Source organism: Stegodyphus dumicola, chromosome 3, assembly GCF_044657685.1.
Source record: "Stegodyphus dumicola isolate Sdum_Otavi_A_Nest chromosome 3, ASM4465768v1".
In the NCBI taxonomy this organism is placed as follows: Eukaryota; Metazoa; Arthropoda; class Arachnida; order Araneae; family Eresidae; genus Stegodyphus; species Stegodyphus dumicola.
In genome coordinates this window covers 79,427,149-79,450,815 of record NC_140770.1, presented here as the reverse complement: position 1 = coordinate 79,450,815, position 23,667 = coordinate 79,427,149, and the positions used below count along the sequence as shown (strand labels likewise).

At 32.3% G+C, this 23,667-nt stretch overlaps 1 protein-coding gene across 3 annotated transcripts in view; it reads right to left on the bottom strand.

Annotated features, from left to right (window-relative positions):
* Positions 1 to 23,667, bottom strand: part of pug (pug C-1-tetrahydrofolate synthase, cytoplasmic) — a 136,561-nt gene that overhangs the window by 24,456 nt on the left and 88,438 nt on the right. For all 3 annotated transcript variants that reach the window (XM_085813017.1, XM_085813018.1, XM_085813019.1), the window contains 6 exons: positions 22,598 to 22,674; positions 21,774 to 21,914; positions 21,190 to 21,258; positions 20,541 to 20,652; positions 15,885 to 16,066; positions 4,436 to 4,536 (listed from right to left, as the gene is read on the bottom strand). In XM_085813017.1, coding sequence (XP_085669143.1) covers positions 4,436 to 4,536; positions 15,885 to 16,066; positions 20,541 to 20,652; positions 21,190 to 21,258; positions 21,774 to 21,914; positions 22,598 to 22,674 — 682 coding nt within the window. The remainder of the gene's footprint in view (positions 1 to 4,435; positions 4,537 to 15,884; positions 16,067 to 20,540; positions 20,653 to 21,189; positions 21,259 to 21,773; positions 21,915 to 22,597; positions 22,675 to 23,667) is intronic.

The following is a 23,667-nucleotide window of genomic DNA, read 5'->3' as shown; positions in this document are numbered from 1 at the left end:
CATGCACTCCAGATAACAGATAATAAAGATCTGGAGAATGTTCTAGTGCATGCCATGAAAGTGGAGATCAAGATAATCAGCTTGTAAGGAATGTCAACAGTATGGACAACACAGTGCTGAAAGCAGTGATGGCTATGTCACAAAGACTGCGATTTCGCTTTGCATGCTTTTATTCTTTTTGACATAATAAGATAACAGTAATAAAAATAACATTAATAAAAAAAGTAATAAAAATAAAGTGAAATGATTCAATTATAAGGCAGAACGTTATTTAATGACAATGCTATACATCTTTAGCTCAAAAGACTACAAGAAGTTGTAGTAACTGAATAAAGTGCTGGAACTGTGGTAATGAGACACATCTAGGAAGACAGTGTGTAAAGAATTATGTAAAGTGTTATGAAAGAGCAGAATTTACTGCCAGCAGAAAACCCACCTGTCAATGTTTTGAAGATAGTCATTAGTTCATTGTAGAAATCACAGATTCAATATTGAAATAAATAGATCTCCTTTCCAAAATTAGTAGACATAGAGTGAATGTGATTATTATGCCAGCTTATATAGCCTGCTGCTTCAAAGGGCCCTTATACATATGGTTCTGTTCTTAAATCTGCAAACTGTGAATGCAGAGAAAACATCGTATGGAAATAGAAATGCACATACCAAGTTTGAATCTGCATATATGAGTACACAGTCTAAATGGCTAATACCAGGTATCCTCAGACTTGACCTTTTAAAGAAATATGGATTTAGTTTAGAAGCCAAAAATAATGAACTGTGCATCTCTAATGAAGAAATTCCACTGTTTGGAGTGGAAGAAAATAAAGTGAGCTGCTCTAAGATAATTGCTCACAAGAATATTATTATTGCTCCTAGAATGGAATGCATTATCAGCAGTACTGTGGAAAACTCTGAGAAGCTATGCATGGGAATTAAAATTTCTTTAAGAAAATACACATTCAAAGACAATTTTAACTGCAGTTGCTCTACTGAGCTTTACAAAAGAAAATGCATCAATCAGGGTTGTAAACACAAATATTGGGGCCATGTACTTTCATAAAGAAGAGGACATAGTTTCATATTCCCCTGTAATAAGTATTGGATGAAGTTCTGTCTATCAGAAGCCCTGTTCACTTTAATTAAAATATTTATTTGCAACTATAACATGAAATGCTATTCAAATTAAAGCTATAAATAATAACTCAACAGAAAAAGTTAAAAGATTTCTTCTCAGTTTCATCTAATGATGTTGGTCATATGAAGGTGACACAACACCTGATCGATACTGGAAGCTATTCATCTACCAAGGAACTACCTTGGGATCTCCTTTTCAAAAAATAAGAGGAAGTCATAAAAAAAAGATAGTCAGCTCTAAAGGAGATCCAAGACAATGATATTATATAACCTTCATATAACTCTTGAACATCACTGTCTTAGTTAGGAAGAAAGATAGTTCTACATGATTATATTGAAGACTGGTCAAGAACTCTGGCATTTTAAAGTAATGCCTTATGGACTGTGCAGTACTCCAGTAACTTCTCAACACCTAATGGGGATAGTTTTGAAAGGACTGTCATATGCTTGTTTTGTACATCTCAACAAAACTACTACTTGTATTATAATTAGATGCACTTTTAAGGAATATTTGGAAAATAGCAGAATAACACTATAGAAGCTCAGAGAAGCCAAATTAAAACTCAGTACTTCGAAGTGTAAATTATTTTGACAAGAAGTTAACTATTTTGGTCATATTATCTCTAATGAAGTTGCATCCACAGATCCTGAAAAAATTAAAGCCATTCATGACTGGTGTTGCCCTCAAAACATTCATTAGTTAAAGAGCTATTGGTCTCAGCATTTCCTACAAAAGATTTCTCAAAAGCATCTCTAAAATCGTAAGGCCTTTACACTACATCACAGAAGCAAAGCAAAAGTATTTGTGTAGTTAACCCTCAAGCTGAATACAACTTATTTCTGAATGCAGACACAAGCAACGAAAGAACTGGAGCTGTTCTTTCACAAGAAATTAATAGCCAAGAACATATTATTGGCTATTTCAGTAGAAACCTTTCAGAGTCAGAAAGAAATTACTGTAGGATTTCCTTCGCTTGGAAGACGAAGTTCTCTACCACAAACAGAATTTGATGATGGAAAAATTTTTAGATGGCAGCTCATTTTACCAAGAGCTTCATAGTAGCCCTATCGCAAGTCATTTTGATGTAGTAAGCACATTCCATAAAGTTTGAATTTATTTCCTCTGAAATAAGGCCAAAGCAGATGTAGAACAATAGTGCAAATCCTGTAACATGTGCTGCTCAAAAATACCCTCATGCATGTACATGAGGAAGACTACAACACTACAGTGTAGGAACTCCATTTGAAAGGATTGCTCTACACATTCTTTGGTCTTTAGCTGTATATCTAAGAGCAAAAAGTAAATCCTAAGTGTCATGGATTATTTCAGTAAATGGTCCAAAGCTTATGTCATCCCTGATTAAGTAGCTTCAATCAGAGCAGAAGTCAATACAAAACTGGATTTTGTGATTTGGAATGTCTCTTTTTATTCACTCCAAATCACAAAATACCAAAGAACAAATTTCAGGTCTGCCATATTTAAAAGACTATCTAGAATTAATGGGCTGGAAAAGTCTGAAACCAGTCCTTTACATCCATAGTCGGATGGCATGGTGGAGAAATTTAATCACACAATATTGCACCATTTCTCTCTATCTCTATCCTTATCCCAGAAAGAGCAAGACTAGCTCTGGGATAATTATTGCCATTATTTATGGTAGGAAACATGTCCAAATTGCCATTATTTCTACTAGCGTACATAATTAGATGCACTTTTAAGGAATATTTGGAAAATAGCAGAATAACACTATAGAAGCTCAGAGAAGCCAAATTAAAACTCAGTACTTCGAACATAAGTGCTATTCATGACAGCATTGTATTTTCTCTTTTACAAATGATTTTTGACTGTGATCTTCGTCTGCTGCACAATCTGCTCTTCATACGCCTGCTGGCCACATGTCTTTTAAGCAGTAACTGAAGGATCTGCAGATGCAGTTAGAATATTAATTTGGCAGTTAGTTTATTGATTCGCGAGAATAAGGACCAACATAGGGGTTGATACATGAAGCGGAAAGATGATGATGAAGATAGAAGAAGAAATAGAGGAAACAGAGGATGAAGAGCAAATATGATGCCAAGTCCGCAGATAAGAAATTCAAGGAAGGAGACCTAGTCCAGTTGTGAAACCCTAACAAACATTTAGGGATCCCGACCAAACTATAGACAACCTGAGAAAGACACTTCTGTGAGATCAAGAAGCTGTATGACATAGTGGTGCATATCCAAAGAACTCCTTTTACTAAACCTAAAGTACTGCCATACCATATACCTTATTATGGTAATGAGGATTATTTGTCCCTGATCTTGAGGATTGCACTGCCTGGGACCTATAGCTCTTAAGGAGGGGGTCATGTTGTCTATATCTGTAAGTGCTTAAATTCTTTTTATTACATTGTTATATTAATACTTACTTATTTATTTTTGTATTTGTGGCCACATATATTTTTATTATAAGTATTGTTTCTTACATGGATTTTTTGATTTTGTTTCTCTGAGAATGGCAACATTCAAAATGCAGATGAAAAAAAAAGCTTAAGTGAAACACAAGATACACTCAATTGAGCCGTCCAACAGATCTTTTCTGAAATTTCCACAAGAGCTTGTACAACAGCTGGCCTATGTTTGTGTTAATATAAATGCAGTCAAGAGAGCTGTGAGAATTACTGCTGTTTTTGTTTGTTATTCAGTTGCAAGATTTAACTGAATTGTGAATTACTCTGCAAGTGCAACCAGCAAGTTTGGCAAATGCCAACATTTCTTGCAGATTAAGGAGAAATTATTTATATCTATGTTCTGCTTAACCCTGAGCGGCATGACCATCTTTATCTGGTCACGGGATTTGTTTTCCTTTGGCATATATTAATTTACAATTAAAAATATTTTAATTTTTTACTTTCTTTTATGATGTAAATATCATCCCAATGAATAGAAGTTTATGAAAGCAGAGATTAAAATACGTAATTCAGCAAATTTAGCTTATAAATGTGTTTAAATACATATCTTCAGGTGCAGATTCAAAAAGGCATATGACTCAGAGGGTTAAGCAATTTGAAGTTAATTACTGTGTTGTTTGTAACTGATTTTCATAATAAAATGTTAATTTCTTCCTGTGTATATTGAGTGATCCTTCAAAGAAATCAGAATAACCCTTTAGCCCACCCATAACAATATGAAATTAGCAACATGACAAACAGTGATACAAAGTTTTCAAGAAATTTCCCATCTTAAAGCAATATATACAGACTAGCTAAGGCATTGATAATGAGAAGATTGTAAATATCAACAAAAGTTGAATGCTTACCTAAAGCGGTTAAGAGCAACAATTACAGGTAATCCAAATTTATCTCCAATTTGAATATGTTTTGCTAAATTGCAAAATCCTTTTTCAACCAATGCAAGATTCTGCTCAAATAAAAGTATATAATATTAGTATATTGAAAATATAATAAATTATCTCTCTCTTTATATATATTGTTGCGTGCGTACGGGTTCGTTACGAAATGAATGCACAAGCCCGATGAAAAATGAACAAAAATTTATTATTATCACAACAAAAATGCTTAAACCTTCTCAAATTATCATGCAGTATTACAATATCTCACAGTAGTTTTCTTTTAACTACTCAAATGTCCAATAGAGCGTAATTCAAAACAGCTAAAGAACGCTAATCCGCGAATTCGCTACAATCAACAACAGTAGTTTTCTAAACAACAATAAACTAAGCAACTACTACAAACTGAGATGTTTTCCTCCTTTTATAAGATTTTAAAATCACGCGCTAGAATTTTGCAGTACTTTCTCGAAATCAAAAAGAGATATTTATTTATTTAATGCACGCTCTCTTGTATTTTCAATTTTCCGGCTTAGCTTTCTTTTAATATTCGTCACGCGCTGCACTGCGCGAGAAATAAAACCATTTAATTTATAATTGAACTAACATTAGCTTTTTAAATACCAAATTCGTAACACTGCGCCCTTCCCAAGGACTGCATGTCCCGGGCAGTACAATCCCTGGACAGGAAGCTAAACTTACAACTGTGGCATAAATGCAACTGAGGCATAAACATTACATTAGAATATCAAACAATATAAACAATAAATGCAATAACTAACTTAAACAAATCAAATGCTATCAAATACTAAATACAAAACAAATACTAAATACAAATCAAATCAAATACACATTTATAAACAAAAAGGACCATGGTCTGATACTATTTACAATTATTTACATTACGTACTATGGCCATAGTAATGAGCTAACCTGTCGTTAGAGTTCGAAGACTCACGGATCCGAACCACGACGTCATTCGTGTTCAGCACTGTATATGGACCATCCGAAGGTGACTGTAATTTAGGACTCAGTCCTTTTCGTTGAATTGGGTTCCACAACCACACCTTGTCTCCTTTGTTGGATCTCTGTCTAGTAGCTCTTGTGTCACATCTGGTCTTCATTTTCTCCGTCGCCAAGTTGACTCACTTTCGTGCAGAATGGTGCATCCCCTCAAACCGGGCCTGGGCATCTTGGATGTGTTCCTCAGGCGATGAAGGCGCATCCGTAGGACACTAAACAGGCGGTCACAAGGCAGACGAAGGTCTCAACCGAAGAGCTTCTGGGATGGAGAATAGCTGGTAGTCTTGAGTTTCTTTTCGACCCTGGTATGATTTCGGCAGCTTCCCGAGCTCGATCTTTCGGACAAGGCGTCGACATTTCCAGGCGAGGATCCCTTTTGAGGATGGATAGTCATGCCATTAGATGCTGAAAGCAGCTTATTGTTTTTGAAATCTAAGGAAAAATTGTATTTCCTTAAAAAGTCCAATCCGAGTATGCATGGATCTGTAATATCCGCCACATATGCCGTGTGATGGTAGGCGGCACTTCCAAACGTGATGTTTACGTTTAACTTCCCAGTTATGTCGATCGTCACCAGACGCAGTCTGAAGGGTAACACAGGATGGCGTCCAAATAAGTTTATCTTTAAACTGTTCAGCTAAATCTTTCCTAATGATGGTAACATTAGCTCCTGTGTCAATGATCATATTGCAAGGAACTCCATCGATATTCCCATTAATGGACAGTCCATTACTGTTGCCACTCACTGTATTAATTTTAAGCGCTTTAAAACAAGGTTTTTCATTATCTGGCAACCTCCGTTCCTCGATATGGTCACTAATTTGTTTACTGCTTCGTTGCTGGGAAATGGTCTTATTTTCCGTACCTCGGGGTGTTCTGCAGTTTCTTCGTATGTGGCCTTCAACTCCGCAGTTCCAGCACTTTAGAACTACTTTCTTTTCACTTCTGTTCCGTCTCAAGCCACTGACTTGTCTGGTAAAATCATCTGCTTTATATTTCGTACCCTGGGGTGTTCTGCAATTCCGTCTTAGGTGACCTTCACTACCACATCTCCAACACCTTAGAGCCACTTTCTTCTCGCTCCTACTCCGTATCAAAGCGTCCACTTGTCTGGCTAAATCATCTAAACGAGCCATCAGTTGATCCACTGGCTCATGGACTCGCACAGCTCTGACTGGGTGGCGGTCTCGACGAGTGGCTTGCTGGGCTGCCTCAAATTTCATGGCGTACACCAGAGCACTTTTTAAATCTTTTACATCCGCCATTCGTAGAGCTTTCTGTATTTCAGGGTCCCGGATGCCATCGATGAAATATTGCAGGGACAGGATTTTCCTTGTTTCTGTCGGGCACTCCGAAAAGGCGTGATGTGACAGCCTTTCAACATCCGTGGCGAGCTTCTGTTGACGAGATTTTAATTGGAGCCTGCTGTAGTCTTTTAAACATTTCTCGCCGAAGCGCAGCTCTAAAGCGCCGGATAGAGCTTCGAAATCTAGCCTTTGATTTTCGGGAAGCGTCTGCAGGATATCCGCTGCGTCTGCTCTCAGAGAAGCGGCGAGATGACAGGCCTTAGCTTGGGAATCCCATCCATTTGCATCCGCAACGATAGAAAATTGTGTCCTATACACCTGCCAGGAGGTCTTCCCATCATATGTAGATAGTTTCAGAACGGAACGAGCAGGCATCGATAAAAATTTGAAACCTTCAGAATTGTTTCCTACCGTCGCTATGCACTTCTTTGGCGCCGGCAGCAGAAACCCTATCATCAATTTGTTGTTCGACGGCAGAAACTCTTTCTTCAATTTGTTGTTGGAAGGCCGAAACTCTTCCTTCGACTCGTTGCTCCACAGCCGACACTCTATCTCCTATTTCATCTTTGACAGAAGAAACCTTTTCTTCAATTTGCCCGACTTTATTTTCGACAGCTCCTATTCTGTCTTCCATAGGCTCAAATTTACTTTCTATTACGCAGGTTATTTCTCTTTTCATTTCGTCTTGACCTGCTTCAATCTTTTCTTGTACAGCTTTTATGTCTTCTTTAAAAGTTACTTGACCAGCTTCCAACTTTTCGTGAACGGCTTCCATTTCCTTTTTAACGGATCTCATCTCTCCTTTAACGGAATCTTGGCCCAATTTCATTTCTTCCTTAAATGCAGCAAAGGCTGATATCAGCTGTCTTAACTGCTCTTCCATCGCTCTTGTGATTGGCATTCAAATCCCACCTCTGCCGCCAAAAATTGTTGCGTGCGTACGGGTTCGTTACGAAATGAATGCACAAGTCCGATGAAAAATGAACAAAAATTTATTATTATCACAACAAAAATGCTTAAACCTTCTCAAATTATCATGCAGTATTACAATATCTCACGGTAGTAATCTTTTAACTACTCAAATGTCCAATAGAACGTAATTCAAAACAGCTAAAGAACGCTAATCCGCGAATTCACTACAATCAACAACAGTAGTTTTCTAAACAACAACAAACTAAGCAACTACTACAAACTGAGATGTTTTCCTCCTTTTATAAGATTTTAAAATCACGCGCTAGAATTTTGCAGTACTTTCTCGAAATCAAAAAGAGATATTTATTTATTTAATGCACGCTCTCTTGTATTTTCAATTTTCCGGCTTAGCTTTCTTTTAATATTCGTCACGCGCTGCACTGCGCGAGAAATAAAACCATTTAATTTATAATTGAACTAACATTAGCTTTTTAAATACCAAATTCGTAACACTGCCCCCTTCCCAAGGACTGCACGTCCCGGGCAGTACAATCCCTGGACAGGAAGCTAAACTTACAACTGTGGCATAAATGCATTAATAAGCATTACGTTACAATAATAAACAACATGAACAATAAATGCAATACATAAAACAAATCAAATGCTATCAAATACACATTTAAAAACAAAATGGACCATGGTCTTATACTATTTACAATTATTTACATTATGTACTATGGCCATAGTAATGAGCTAACCTGTCGTAATGAACGACTTTAGGTTTAGAGTTCGAAGACTTACGAATCCGAACCACGACGTCATTCAGCCTGTTTAGGACTGTGTACGGCCCATCCCAAGGTGATTGTAATTTCGGACAAAGTCCTTTCCGTCGAGTCGGATTCCACAACCACACCTTGTCTCCTTCGTGGAATTGATGTTCAGTAGCTCTTGTGTCGTATCGGGTCTTCATCTTCTCCGTCGCCAAGTTGACTTGCTCTCGTGCAAAATTGTGCATCACTTCAAACCGGGCCTGGAGATCTTGAATACATTCCTCAGACGATGAAGGAGCATCCGGAGGGCGGCCAAACAATAGATCACAAGCGAGGACATTCATAAGTTACTTTGGCATTTGCATCGGTACGAATTTTCTTGCTCACTGATTTGTCTATGATTTCAATGTCTTGATTGGTGTCATTTGACTCAGGTTTTTTTAAAATGAAAGCCATGATAGAAAATATAAGATTCGGGTCCGACGGCCCCGCCCACCACGGAGCCCAACAAGGGAACACAGATTCCTCTGTTAGGGCTAGCCGGACCTATACGCAAACTGAAGCCCCACAGTCGGCTTTCCCGAAAGCAGGTACTCTCGAGAGCTTGACCCCAAGCCACTGACACAAGGACTAGTGATGACCAGCCGATTGACACCCGTGAGGACGACTAAGGTGCCTCCCGTTTAGCTGAAGCAGAGGCCAAAGCAGTGTGTTGGGGACAGTACCTCGCCCCTCAACTACCAGGACCCTCCTTTCCAGCGACACGGGTCTCCACGCACGGCAAACACGTGGGCAGTTTTCTCGCCACTCGAAAACTAGAAACAAGGTCTGTTCCAGCCTCTCGTGACGAGCCCCAAACTCCGTAGAGAGAAACCACAAGGGAGAAGGGAAGGGAAAAAGTTCCAGCCAAGAGGAGAGGAGACGGAAAAAAGGAAAGATCACTGGGGCTCCAGGATCGTGACACCCGTCTCATCAAGAAGATGATCCCCTGAAGGGCTAGGGTACATCGGGATTGCCACACCCGTACTCACAAATGTGAGCCTCCTGAGGGGAAAGAACTCTGTTAAGACAGCGAGCGCGAGTGGACGCTAAGTAACTATTTAAATACTTATAGTCATTGCAGAACTGTATTTGTATTTAACAAGCGCGAGAACGCGCAACGGTACTGTTATATTATTCAAATCTGTAGCTTTTCTATTATTATTCATTAAATGTCTGTGATGTGGAAGTTTTATTTACTTAATAAAACTTAATAAAATTAGAGTTTTTTTAAATAAAAGTTTAACCATATTTCCTTTTATTTCCAAGTTAATTTCAAAATCATAATTCTCTGTCTTTTTTTTTTTTTTAATTTTGTGACTGAAAAAAAAGACTGTTTTGCACTTGTAGCTAATGCATTATATGAATAAAATAGCTTTTTGGTCATAAAAACGTAACTTTATATGATAAGATACTTATGCTTTTTCTTTTCTCGGAGTACTGTCTTTGCTGCATGTTTCGTTTAATGAAAGCATTCTCTGAAATTGCTGATGAAAAATAATTGGAATCAGAGGATTTTTATCAGATTTGAAAAGTCCGTGTAAGTGATGAAATTTAGGTTATTACCGTTTAATCTCAATTATTATTTAGTCAATAATGCAGGAAATAAAGATCTAACAAATATGGTACCATCCATCAGTGTTTAACTGGGGATATAAGAAAAGAGAAAAGCAAAATATTTTTGAATCAAATTACGTAAAGAGGTATAGCTTATTTTTCCTCTATTAAACATTTATATTTATAGCTGTAATAGCCAGTTTTTTAAACATTCGTTGTTAAGTGTAAACAATTTGATTTGCTACATAGATCATTAGATCCATTTTACAAGTAGTAATGTTGCATAACAAATAAAAATCATACAGGTATGAAAGTTACATTCTAAAGATATAACAATCGCCTTATACCAAATACAGTACGTTGTATTTTTATTTAAGCAGAAATCTTCTGATACTATGATTGTCTTGTACATGTAACCCAATATTTATAAATAAGTTAATATTGCTTACCGGCTATATTCTAACTTTTACGTTAAAAGAGAACAAGAGATATGGTGGTCAGACAACTTAGTTAAATTTTATTTCTATGTGTAAAAAGCCTACATATGAGTTGTCTTTCATATTAAAGCTTACGTTTTCATATAAAACCCCCGCTAAGATTCAGCATCATTGGAGTTTTAGCGCAAAGGAGCGTTTAGCTCAGAAGGGTTATTAATTTCGTTTTCGCACTTTGCGTCGATTCACTTTTGAAATTGTTGCTCATTATCGCCCTGCATTATATTTAAAGAAATTAAATAATGTATTAAATAATATGCATAAATGTATTGTTGCGTGCGTACGGGTTCGTTACGAAATGAATGCACAAGTCTGATGAAAAATGAACAAAAATTTATTATTATCACAATAAAAATGCTTAAATTTTCTCAAATTATCATGCAGTATTACAATATCTCACAGTAGTTTTCTTTTAACTACTCAAATGTCCAATAGAACGTAATTCAAAACAGCTAAAGAACGCTAATCCGCGAATTCGCTACAATCAACAACAGTAGTTTTCTAAACAACAATAAACTAAGAAACTACTACAAACTGAGATGTTTTCCTCCTTTTATAAGATTTTAAAATCACGCGCTAGAATTTTCCAGTACTTTCTCGAAATCAAAAAGAGATATTTATTTATTTAATGCACGCTCTCTTGTATTTTCAATTTTCCGGCTTAGCTTTCTTTTAATATTCGTCACGCGCTGCACTGCGCGAGAAATAAAACCATTTAATTTATAATTGAACTAACATTAGCTTTTTAAATACCAAATTTGTAGCAATATATATATATACTGTTAGAAAGAGACTGTGATTACTTACTAAAATAAAAGAACACCATACATGTACATTTCTGCATTAATGAAATACAACTGATTCTGGTTAGTGGCAATTACAATATTTAAGTCCAATTAAGTGATTACTCTAATTATATGAAGTTTGGTACCAAAGTTTTGGAGAAGTGTAATATCAGTTCTGCAAGCCCACAAGTTATTTTAATTAATTACATAGCAAAGGACAGTTTTGTAATTAATCTGAATAAATAATTTGATGATATTATAAAATAACCTTTTCTTCCATACGAACATCTGCAATGAGCATTAAAAGTATAACATTTTGTTTTCTAAATACTTTAATCTTATCCTTCTAAAATAAATTAACTCCTAATAGTAATAATAAATAAATAAATAAAATTAATAAAAAAGAAAAAAAAACTTATTTGAAAAATTCAAAGCCATGCATATACTTAATAGATCTAACAAAAACGCATGGACTTCAGTTTACAATCTGTCTAACTTTAAATGCATGCACATGTATTTCTTATGGTAGCAAGAATTATTGTTGGCCTATTCTTTAAAATATTTGTGACCGACCATGAGCAGACAAAAGGAATGCATTCAATGATGATAACAGACTGCTTTCTTTCAGTCATGCAGAAGAAATTATTAAGTTATCAAGCTCAAAAGCATCATTACTTCTTTCAATTTCTTATTTTGCTGTTTCCATCAAATTTTTTCCACTTATTTTAACTACTGGAATGCCCACCACTTTCTTGCTTTTAATATTATTGATTGCATCTTCATATTATTCACAACTACTTACTCGTTACAACCCTGAAATGAATTCTAACTCACTTTTTGACCATTTTTTGTCTTGACATTTCCATAGATAGTCAAAATGACAAAAAATAATTTTGATACCTTCTTGCCTGTATTTTATGCTAGTTGCTTGCAACTTGGAAAATGTTCACTTATTATGTTCTTTCCCTTAGCTATCAAAAATTACACCTCTACTTTCCTCAAATGGATCTAACATGCCATAAATTTTCTGATGCATAACAATTTGATGCATTTTTGAACTCCCCCATCTAATGATCAGAATAAGGATATAATATCTGGCAGATCAAAATTTTAGATTAATATCTGTTCAGGATGTGCATCATAACCACCAACAGACTGGGCTTGAGCTGACTCTTTTCTTCTTCCATAGCTCAATGTTAACATCACAAAGTAAAATGTAACAGAATATTAGGCAAATTTCATTGCCAGCTTGGAACAGACAGAACATGCTTAAGACTTAAAAAAAGGTTAATGTTCTTGTTCTTGATATCTGGTGATAAAGTTACTGAAGTTGATGGCTGGCTACTGAGCGAAGTATTTTTAATCCTGTTATTGGTTTTATTTCCATCACAAAAGTGGGTGATGCTACTGTGGAAGGACAAACTATTATTCCTTTATCAGAGTTGCTTTATTAGGAGTTGGATATAGTACATTATTATTACAAAGTTTGTTGACCAGATAAATGTGTTATGTGATGTGAGAAGCGGTTAAACTGGAAAGTGGGTGAGAAGACAACTCTTTGTTTTCTCTACTAGTAGAAGGTACTGGATTTGAATTAGTTCAGACAAAGAAATTCTTTTGAAAATCTGTTAGACTGTTTAAGTGCTGCTGAAAATGACAGAGTGAAAAATCTCTTTAAAAGATAAGATTAATTCACTAAAAGTTTTAGATGGAAAATAAGATTAAAAGATAAGATTAAAAGATTAGATTTAAAAGATTAAAAGATAAAATTAATTCAATAAAAGTTTTAGAATGAATTAGAACAGGAAATTATCCATAAACAATACTGTCAGGGAAAAGCCACCAAATGGCTTGGCAGAGTATTGTATTTTAGCACTGATTGGAGTCTTAACATTTTGCAGAATGTAATTTCTAATAGGATTCTACGAAGTTCTTTTAAACTGCCTAAATTAGAAATGTTGAAATTTCATAGGGAACGTAGTGCATGGTTAGATTTTTGGAACAGTTTTGAAATAGCAATACATAATAATGAAATATTGACAAAGGTAAAAAAATTCAGTTATTTAAAACATTACTTGTCAGGAAATGTTTCAGGATTTTTCTTAAGTAGTGAGAACTATTGCATAGCACTGCTTTTGGCAAAATGACCTTATCATAAAGTTCTCATATAAACTGTTACCTATTGAGCCAATAAGAATCTTCAACAATTTCAAAGCATTAAAGCAGTTGCATAATGAGTGTCAAGTGCAGTTACAAAGTTTAGAAACTCTTAATGTCACTGGATGTGCTTACAGGAATATATTATGACTTTTAATTTTACACAAATTGCCTGAAGAGTTTAATTTAGAGTACAATAGGAAACACAAATCAGCTTTAGATCTTAACGTAAGTGAACAGTCAACGTTTTCAAAAAAAGTAGTAGAATGTACAGAAGCATCAAACTTATTAGTTAATTCTAATTATAGAAACATTAATAGAGGAGTAGGAAGAAAACTATTGAATAAGATTGCATTTATAACTCATTGCAAGAAGGCTGCATTTCTTGTAGGTTTAAAACATATGATGCAGAAAATTGTCGATTGGCCATTCTGGATAGAAAGCGAGATGCAAAAGTGGAAGGATTACGTTTTCGCTGTCTGAAACACAGACACGTCACCAAACAGTATTGCTGCTGCTAAGACACCAATAAAATATGCAACCAGTTACATAATTATTTAATTTATGATAGAACAATTGAGTGAGGCTGCATCCCAATCTGAAAATGCATCAATTTCAGTTTCTAATTTAAATTTTTCATGAGAAAAAAGCATTTTATTATGAACTAGTAGTGTATTTTAAAAATGGGAAAAAATAGGAATTACTGAGAATATTATATGATTCTAGATCTCAGCTTTGCTTTCTTAGAAAGGAAATTTGTGGATGCTTTGGAAGATGGTTCAGAAGCAGCTTGAAAGGGAACTATCAAAAGATATGGATTTGGACATGCAAGTTCATCTTCTTTGGTTTACAATGAAGTTTGTTTGAATCTCTACCATTGATTTAATCCAGCATTACATATTACACTTGAAGCCCTAGTTACAAAGAAAATCATAAATGGTCAAATAGTAGTTCTGACTAGATGGTTGAAGTTTCGCAAAAAATTATTATTTTTATTTAGATTATTAGATTTATTAGATTTTACATGGTAAATCAGTAAGATTAACTAGTACATTAATTGTTATTGACCGCATTGTCGGATTCAGTTCAGGGAAGAACATTTTTTGATTTAAGCTTTTCAGTTATATGTTTTAAGAAATGTGGTAACTGACTGTAAATATATTACTGAGAAGCTGAAAACCTTATGGGAGTTAGAATTGAAGTAAAAAGCAATGCAGTGAAAATATTATGCATTTGTTCAAACATAACATGATATATAAATATAGAAGATATGAAACAAAACATCTGTAGAAAAAGAAACATCAGAATTAAGATATTTATCACGGATTAGTAACAATCATTAAGTTTAGATTCATTAGACTAGGAAATAAATTAAGAAACTATATAGAATTATTATGTAATAGTGTTATGATGAAGTGAGTGTTAAAGGAGCAGCTAACCTAAGGGGTTATTGAAGAATGTCAGTTTCAGGTAGTAGGTGATTCGAGTTACTGACTTCCTCATTGCAGTTGTTAGAGAAGAAACATTCACCCCTAAATTATGCATTGTCTATGATTCATCATCTAAAGATAAAAATAAAGTATCCCTTAATAACTGCTTTGATCTGGGTTTAAATCTTCTGTCATATATGCATTGCGAGATACTCATAACTCCCAGAAGAAGCAGTTTTGAGCCTTAAACATATCCTTATTTATTTAAAACCATGACAATCTTGCATATAAACTATTATTGGCATGAAGGTTTTAGATAAATGGAATGTGAAAGACAGTATTTTTATTATTATATTGAAAATAAATTTAAAACAGAAAGTTTGGAAAGAAGTTATGGAAAATTATTATGACAATCTCTGCTAAAATATAGAAATATCAGGAAAAATAAAATTATTTCTTTAAAATTCTGAAAACTGTGCTTTCAGAAAAAAGAGTGACAAACAAAGATGAGAAATAAAAGTATAGGGAAAAAAAAAAAAAAAAAAAAAAAAGATTTTTCAAAAATTAATTAATTTGAGCCTTAAACATATCCTTATTTATTAAAAACCATGACAATCTTACAACTAAACTATTTTTGGCATGAAGTTTCAAATTTGTTTCAAAAATTAATTAACGCTCTATTTTGTGACATTAATAAATAAGAAGTTTAAAAAATTTAAATAAGTAATGCAAATAAAGGCATTACTTATTAGTCCTTTTGATTTTGAGAAAAACTGAGTACAGAATTTTTCACAGAAATGCATATTATTTATAACAGTGTTTACAAATTATTTATAACAGTGTTTTGGGAGTCTTCAGAAAATAATATCAGCTTGGTATCTAATGATAATCTATTATTAAATCGGAAACTATGATTAAAAGTTGAAATTTTTTTATTTTACATACTTCCTGAGTATATTCCTTTGGCAGTGAATCACCAGCTCCTATGCTGGGTCCTCCCCCATGTAATTTGAGAGCTCTGATGGTTGCAACAACTATAGCAGCATTTGGAATCAAACCAGAATAACGGCATTTGATGTTACAAAATTTCTCTAAACCAACATCAGATCCAAATCCTGCTTCAGTAACTAGAAAATTTAAAGGAGGCATAAATCTTAAAACATTCAATAAATGCTCAGAAGAAATGCTTCATCAAAAGGTTATATAACTTGTATTTTAAAAGGTTAAGTTTTTAAAAATAAAAAAGGCTAAAATCTATAAACAATAAATAAATAAAATCACAAAATTGTCTAAAGCTTAAACCAACTCAAAATTGTTTTTTTACTCAAGAATATACAATTATTTTTCAATGCTTTATCATAAAAGATAATAACACTTGACAGTTGATGGGATTTTTAAAGGACTTCCTCATATTTATAAAATCATTTTACAAGCATTTCACTTCATTTGATTCTCTTCAAAATTATTAAGAAAGCTGAAAAGCTAGAACTGAAATAAATTCAGGCTTCCACATTGTGAAAATAATGAAATAATTCAGCAAAGAAAGAGTGGACTATAAAAATAAAAAGCGTAAGTGATCAGAACAGCATCTGCCAAACATATCATAAAATTCTCAGAAGGAAACTCAAAGACTTACAAAATAAAGGCAAAAATACTTTTTTATGAATCAGTATTTTATTAAATTATTATGCTAAATTTTTTTTGCAAAAATGCTGACATAAATATTATAATATTTTTTGCTAATATGCGTTTTTTTCATTAAAGTTGCATGAATATACTTAAGAGTGATGAAATTAATATGGTGAGAATTGGGGGTTTGCCTGTCATCTTAAAAAGATTAAAAATGAAAAGAAGTCTAATAAGTTATTAAATTGTTAAATGAATTAAAGAATTTTCTTTGCAATTCATATATTTAGATATTAAAGTAGATTCTTATTTCTCAAATATTTTGTCTAACATGATCTGGAATATTGGTGAATTGGTGATATTCTCAAAATACTTGAGAGCTATTGGTCTAAAAGAAGAGATGCATTTGGAGAAGACTAAGAGAAATCTACTCATAATCACATTATATATGAGCAAAATCATGAATGCTCATTAGAAAAAATGCCTTTTATCTGTGTCTGAACTCACGCCAAACTACCAAAACATGATGACATACAGACTGGGAACACTTCCTAATTTTATTTTACATAACCTTTGGATTTAAAAAAAAAAAATTATAAGAAGTTATAACTGAGAGCAATTATAAAGATTTTTCAAAATACACATGTTTTCTGTAGCAATGGAAATAAGTAATTAAATATTTTCCCAGCAAATACCTCACTCTGTATCAATTTATATGAAAATATTTCATTCCACTTAATCTTATTTTAATGTAATATTTGATTAAATAAAATAAAAATATTAATATATGTCGGAGAGACACTATGAGATCCAAATTTGCATCCAATTCCTTAACAACTCAGTAGAATTCTGGTAATCTGCAAACCTTGGGAACTAAGTATCATGCAGATTAAAGAGTTTTGTGGATTATAGGTCATGTCTTTCTCAGATTTGCTCTCATGTAATTTTTTACATTAAAATTACTGATTATCTTCACCACCACCAAAAAAGCATGAAAAGTATTGGAGAAACAATGTGTCACCACCAAAAAAGCATGAAAAGTATTGGAGAAACAATGTGTCACCACCAAAAAAGCATGAAAAGTATTGGAGAAACAATGTGTCATGTTGATAAAAAGTTTGCGATAAACTCACGTGTGCTATATGACAACCCATGATGTTAGCAGAAAGTATTTATGCATCAATCCAAGTGTGTATAGAACATGCGGATTTTTATTTTTGAAATTCAGTGGCCATTTTTCTGATTAGTATTAGTATTTCTTTTTGAAACGAGTACATTTATTTTTGTAATAATGTATAATGGGAGCATAGAATTTTTAGACTAATGAAAAAGAAAGTGTTGCATTATTTCAGAAATTAAGCATTTTCCTCAATAAACGAGAATGTACAACTTTGTACTCTGTAAAGTTATATTTCTTAAATGAAAAAAATTTATAAAAATGCAATGTGAAAAATTGTTAGTAAAGTGTTAGAAGGCAGGTCGGAAATTGATTTGAAAATAGCCATACCTTCTTTACAACAACTGTTTGCTTTATTTATTGTTAAACAAATAAGATATACATCAGTGGTATTCTGTGAAGAAGAAATGGGATTATCCTCAACCACAACTATCAGTTGTTATAATTACCTCCAAACAATGTATGTGTCTTTTATGGAAAAAGAAGAATGCAAAAAAATATGTGGCACTGGATGCATTGTGAAAACAAATATAAGGATACACAAAAAATCTTGTCTCTTCAAATAAGCCAATGAAATCGTGCATGTTCTCTGAAGTCAACAATGAGTTTTCTGGATTTTTTAGTGGGGGTATAGATAAACAAAAGGTACTTCAGATTGTTTACACATACATAACTTAAAAGGCATATTGTTTAATCCTTAAGAACCTTAAGAATTGTTTAATCAAATTTTCTAAAATTTAAAACAATTATGTTCTTTAGATACGAGGTTTAGATATGAGGAAAAAAAATCATCCCTGTACAAGAGGAAAACATAATGGAGAAAAGAAAAAATAAATGTGAGGAATATATATTGTGGAAATAAAGAACTCCTTTGTAAAAATGCTTATATATCTATATATAGAGAGAGAGAGACAGAAAGAGAGAGTGATGGTTTTGAATTTAATTTCTTTCAAGTCTTTGTGAGTTTGGTTCTAAATTTTTTAATTTTTATCTATATATATGTGTGTGTGTGTGTCCATTAATAAGATTACTTTCAAAGCAATTTTTGTACTCAAACAAAAGAGGAGAGAGAAACTAATGAAAGCACTGTTCACAAAAAGCCTCTGCAAGAAGGTTTTCTCTAAATTTAATCCTTACAATAATTCTGCCATTACATTATGTGCTGGATTAATAGCACTACTGGTGGTTAACAAAGCGTGTTAGAAATACTTTTCCTTTTTAATGACAAAGAATTCTCTAAGAGTTCTATTTTTAATATACTATATAATTACACTGACAGGATAAATAAGCTTGCTGAATGTAAAGGATATAAACACAGGTGTAACAAAGTGCATTTAAGTTTGCACTTGCATCTGAAATCTTGTGGACAAATAAATTCTTTACATATATTAACCATATAAATTCAAGATTAGGCAGTGGAATATTAACCAAATGATAAGATATTTAGCAAAAAATAAAAAAATTGTTAAATTCATTATTTATATTTACTGTATCTGCCACTTATTAAACTTAGGTGCTTATTTCATCCAAATTTCCAAGAATCAAAACAAATATACATTAATCAATATAAAAACTGCCATATATTAAACTCAGACTCGGAAAAGACTTCTTGTGTTTTACCTTTCTCTCCACAGATTCTTCAATACTAAAATATGCTACTTGAACTTATCAAAGCCTTTCGTATTTCATCCATTTATTGTGCTACGGACCGTGGCTTTAAACACAGAAATCACGTCTCTAAAATGATTTCAAGCAATAAAGTTAAAAAATGTTTCTTTTTCCACCAATTTGCTAAATGCTAGGAAAGAATTTTGTATCAAGTAATATATGGCTCACAAGATACTGAAAGAAATATCTACCACTGTTTATCAGAAATTACATGGTGAGAAGGAAGAAGCAGATATTCAACATATATTTGATTTTTTGTATATTTGTTTTTTGATCTTAGTAACCACTGTATTATAAATAGCAGCAATAAAAACAAGTAAGTGAAAAATTTTTAAAAATGCACATATTCTTGGAAATGGTAACAAGCCATGAAATATCAATGAGGGTTATTAATTAAAGTATTTGATTTTGTATGTAAATTTTCACATAAGCTTTTTGAACTTTATCTAAACTAATAGTTGCAATAGATGAATTTTTAACTTTTCTTAATTAGTCTCATTGCCAATCCAATAATGAAATAATGTAATGACTTAATAGAAATTCCAGTTTTAGATTAACAAAATGATTTTGATATTAAATCTTTTTACATTAAATCTAGGATGAAAGATATTTAGCCCAAGAAAGAAGGAGTTCAGTCTAATGACTCAATACACATGATATTTAATATGAAAAAATTTTCATCTTTTGTAGGAAAATTTTGTTTCAAGAAATAACACTTTTTATAAAAAAAAAATAAAGAAAACCAATTTATTGCATTATTACAAAAGTATTTAAAATTCTTATTATATAAGATATAATTATTAAGATATTTATGCCAAGAAAGAAGGAGTTCAGTCTAATGTCTCAATACGCACAGTATTTAGTATGAAAAAATTTTCATTTTTTGTAGGAAAATTTAACTTAAAGAAATAACAAAATTTATAAAAAAATACAGAAAACCAATTTATTGTGCTATTACAGAAGTATTTAAAATTGTTATTATATGTAAAATATTATGATGTTTTGATTGCTTAATAGCTTTTTTGATTGTAATTTAGATACATTTTAATGCTTTTATCCGTGAATATTTTCACATACAAACAAGATAAACAAGAACAATTCTAGCATATATTTCAAGCGACAGAACTCACCAACATATCCATTTTTTCCAACAATTTTCAAAGCCAATTTATCTGCAATTATGGATGAACTTCCATGAGCAATGTTAGCAAATGGACCAGCATGAACAAATACAGGTGCACCCTTTAAATCCAATATTAAATCATTAAATTTCAAAATACTGGAATTTAAAATTATGATATTTTATCAAGTCACACAGAAAATAGTATAAGAGAAATGATACGCGAATTTTAGACATTTGCTTATCATAAAAAAATATTAACGTACTCCAATGCCTTTGCAGAGGACATTTTATGAGAAACTGGCTCATGTTCATGAGAAAAATTATGCAGCCAATGCATCTGAATACTAACACGAATCAAAATCTTTAAAAACATTATACAGTTCAAATTATTGGATACGATTACAGTGACTTCTATTGCTTATATTTTTTATATTAAAAATAAGCAGTTATATAAAAGCTTTGATCTAATATATAAAATCAGAGACAGCACTGAGAATTATAATATTTAATTTGAAATTAATATTATGTTCTAATACAGATGAACAATGCTTATTTCATTTAACATGAGAATTTATTTCCCTGCATTCAAAGCAGTTTATATATGGTTCTCTTCAGATAACTAATAATATATATTAAAAATAAAATAAAATAATTACCTCCAAAGTCTGCATTAAGTTGGGACGAATAGCATCCTTTAGTAAAATTGCTAATGCACCAGTTACTCCCTTAAAAAAAAAAGTTTTCATAAATATTCATCCTTGAAGGCTTAAAATTAACTTCTACTTTACTACATTTAATTTAGTATACATAAAACCTGGCATTCTGAAATCTTTCTCCATCGGTTTTTAAGGTGAATGATTATTTGATTTACTTTAGATAGAAATACATACATTTCCCATTTGTCGCTTAAAACTGAAGTATTTGCAATGACACTTGTGTTATATATATATATATAAACCAAGGAAAAAATAATGAAATAAAATTAAAAAATATATATAAAATCTGAAAGCTTTTAGATTTTATATTATACCCGAATGGGCGTTTTTTTTTTTCATTTGCAGATAAATACATATTTGAGAGCACATGGGTTAATGCCACTTTGGGCTAATAAAGAAAAAAAAAATTAAATTTCACACATCAGATAATTTGATATCTTAATTAAATGAAGAGAAGTCTAGGGAGAGATCTTTATATAAAAACAAATGGTTATATAAGAAGAAGAAAGGAAAAGAAAAATTACCAGATCATCAGAAGTTACGGGATTTCCTTTCTTATCATTTGCAACCACTATTTTTGAAAGTTTTTCTTTCATATCTGCCATACTTGTAGTCAAAGCTAAGATAGCCATAATTTCACTAGCAACTGAAATGTCAAACTGAGTCTGAAAATAAACAGAAACATCATTATATAATAAACAATATAAAAAAAAATTATACAAACTTTGCTACCTTGCATTATGATGTAAAGAGGAAAAGCCCAAAAATTTCTGGGGAACAAATTACCTTAAGTTTCTCATCAAACTTGTAACAAATGAAAAAAGAGTCTAGAACTATGCTTATGAACATGAATCACAGCAGCAATTTAGTAAATGAAAGAAACCTAATTCATCCACATTAAAAATAACTGGTATGTTTGCATTGATGCAAATACACTAGTTTGTTTTTTATATTTATATAATATTATATAAACAGTTTGTTTTGCAACCTAAGATCTATAATTGACCTTGCTTCATAAAATATTTTTCTCTTAATCGGACTGAAGTAGCAAATGAAACAGGAATCTAATTGGCATTGCTAAGATTCAATAAAAATTCCTACCAGTCTTAATTACATTCTAAATGAAGACTTTAGAAAACATTTTCAGTCAAGGTAACAGTAATTTAGATGACAGAAAATATTTTGAAGCTATTTTTAAAAGAATTCAAAAACTTTTGAGTTAAAATTAGTAGTATGTCTTTAGTAAAAATGTAATTATGTCAAAGTTTTAATTTCAAAATTTCACTCATTTACGGTTTTAATTAATATATATATATATATATATATATATATAATGAAAGGAACCTACTTCTCTGACCATTTTTTTCTCAGTTTGTGCTAAACCAATAGCTATTTTCCTCAAAAACCTGTCATTTGTATCTATAACTAAAAATTTAAATCTATATTAGATTCAACAATTTGCAAAATAAACTTTATAAATTCATTAACTAAATAAATTTCAAAATAGTGATCAATATTAATATTAGAAAACCAGTGATCTAAGAAACACTATTTGGATAACAGAAAGTTTGTAAAGGGGAGACTTGCGCTAACTAAGCATAGAGAAATATTTTAAAATTTTAAACATTTCAGATCTATTGCATATTTCTAAAAAAAGAGAGTGCAACTAATGTATTCCCCATATATATATTACACAAACCAGACTTTCTTTATAGGACAATATATGGCAAACAGTTTTCTGCAGAAAACTATATGCACCAACATTGCCTATGGATCATTCTTATGCATTCATCTTACCTTTTATAACACTGTTTTTCTTTCCAAAGTACATATTGTCAACAGGACTTTTCGAAGTGTATCATTCTATTTTGTTTATTGTTTACTCTTTCCAAAGTACATATTGTCAACAGGAACTTTTCAAAGTGTGTCATTCTATTTTGTTCTTTGTTTACCGAAATAACTAAATTAAGAGATATATTTCTTATTTCACAAAAATTATCACAATTAAAATGAGCCGATGATGAAAAGATGTTTTATCACTGAAAGTATCAAGTTGTTACACATATCGGTACCCATACTTACGTATTATCCCGTCAACCTCCAGCAGAAACTTCAGCAATGGTCACCAGTTATTACTGCAGAATTCTAAAGGAAGTGGTCATCCATAATTGGCATTAAATCACACTACTTAGTCGGTCAATGGGATAATACGCAAGTACCCAATGCTGAATTTTTTCCAGTGAGCCCATTCATAACCGACAGGTAGGTGAGCAGCTGTGTTTCATTTCTGTTTCTCTTTTTTTTTTGGGGGGGGGTGTTTGGTTATTAGCCAAGGAATTGTTTGGGTGTTTTTCTGAAGGTCAGGGACAGTTTATATTTTCTTAGTTGTAGTTTATTTGTTTCTAATTTTTTAATTAA